General features: G+C 61.7%; 1 protein-coding gene across 1 annotated transcript in view; it reads right to left on the reverse strand.

Annotated features, from left to right (window-relative positions):
* Nucleotides 1-860: 860 nt before the first annotated feature.
* The window catches only part of tyk2 (tyrosine kinase 2), a 33009-nt gene continuing 32762 nt past the window's right edge, over nucleotides 861-1107 (reverse strand). The window contains 1 exon segment of the mRNA XM_056452818.1: nucleotides 861-1047. Coding sequence (XP_056308793.1) covers nucleotides 861-1047 — 187 coding nt within the window.

Here is a 1107-nt window from a genome sequence, read left to right on the forward strand (position 1 = left end):
CCAACCTGTCTCCCCGGACATGCAGTCTGGGCCCCAGAGGGCCCCATTTCCCTCCACCTCCAGGATCTCTGACCCCAGTGAGCAGCCCAGGGATCAGCCATCTCCTAGGCTTGCAGTCTGGGCTCCTTAATGGTCCCCTTTCCCTCCACCTAAGGTCACCCTGACCCCAGCAAGCAGCCCATGGGCCAACCTGTCTCCCTGAACTTGCAATCTGGGCCCCAGAGTGTCCACTTGTCCTCCAACTCCAGGCTCTATGATGCCAGTGAGCTGCCAAAGAGCCAGCCACTCTCCCTGGGCCTGCAGTCTTGGCCCCAGAATGCCCCATTAACCTGCACCTTCAGGGTCTCTGACCCCAGTGAGCTGCCAAGGGGCCAGCAACTCTCCTAAGGCTTGCAGTCATGACTCCTTAGGGCCCCTTGCCCTCCACTTTAGGTGTCCCTGACACCAGCAAGCTGCCCAGGGCCCAACCACTCTCCCTGAACTTGCAGTCTGGGCCCCAGAGAGCCCCCTTGCCCTCCACCCCCAGGGTCTCTGACCCAAGTGAGCTGCCCAGGGGCCTGCCACTCTCCCAGGGGTTGCAGTCAGGGCCCCAGTGGTCCCCTTTGCCCTCCACCTTAATGGTCCCTGACACCAGCGAGCTGCTTAGGGGCCAACCTCTCTCCCTGGGCTTGCAGTCTGGGCCCCAGAGGGCTCCCTTGCTCTCCACCTCCAGGGTCTTTGACTCCAGTGAGCTGCCTTGGGGCCAGCCACTCTCCCAGTGCTTGCAGTCCTGGCTCCTTGGGGCACTATTGCCCTCCACCTAAGGTGTCCCTAACCACATCAAGCTGCCCAGGGGTCAAACTCTCTACCTGGACTTGCAGTCAGGGCACCTTGGGGATCCCTTGCCTTCCACCTCCAGGGTCTCTAACCTCAGTGAGCTGCCCAGAGGCAAACCTCTCTCCCTGGGCGTGTGGTCTGGGCTCATTAGGGCCCCCTTGCCCTCCACCTCCAGGGTCTGTGACGCCAGTGAGCTGCCCAGGGGCAAATCTCTTTCCCTGGACTTGCAGTCTGGCTCTTTAAGGTCCCCATGCCCTCTACCTAAGGTGTCCCTTACCCCAGCAAGCTACC

The sequence above is a fragment of the Danio aesculapii genome, chromosome 3, assembly GCF_903798145.1.
Source record: "Danio aesculapii chromosome 3, fDanAes4.1, whole genome shotgun sequence".
Classification (NCBI taxonomy): domain Eukaryota; kingdom Metazoa; phylum Chordata; class Actinopteri; order Cypriniformes; family Danionidae; genus Danio; species Danio aesculapii.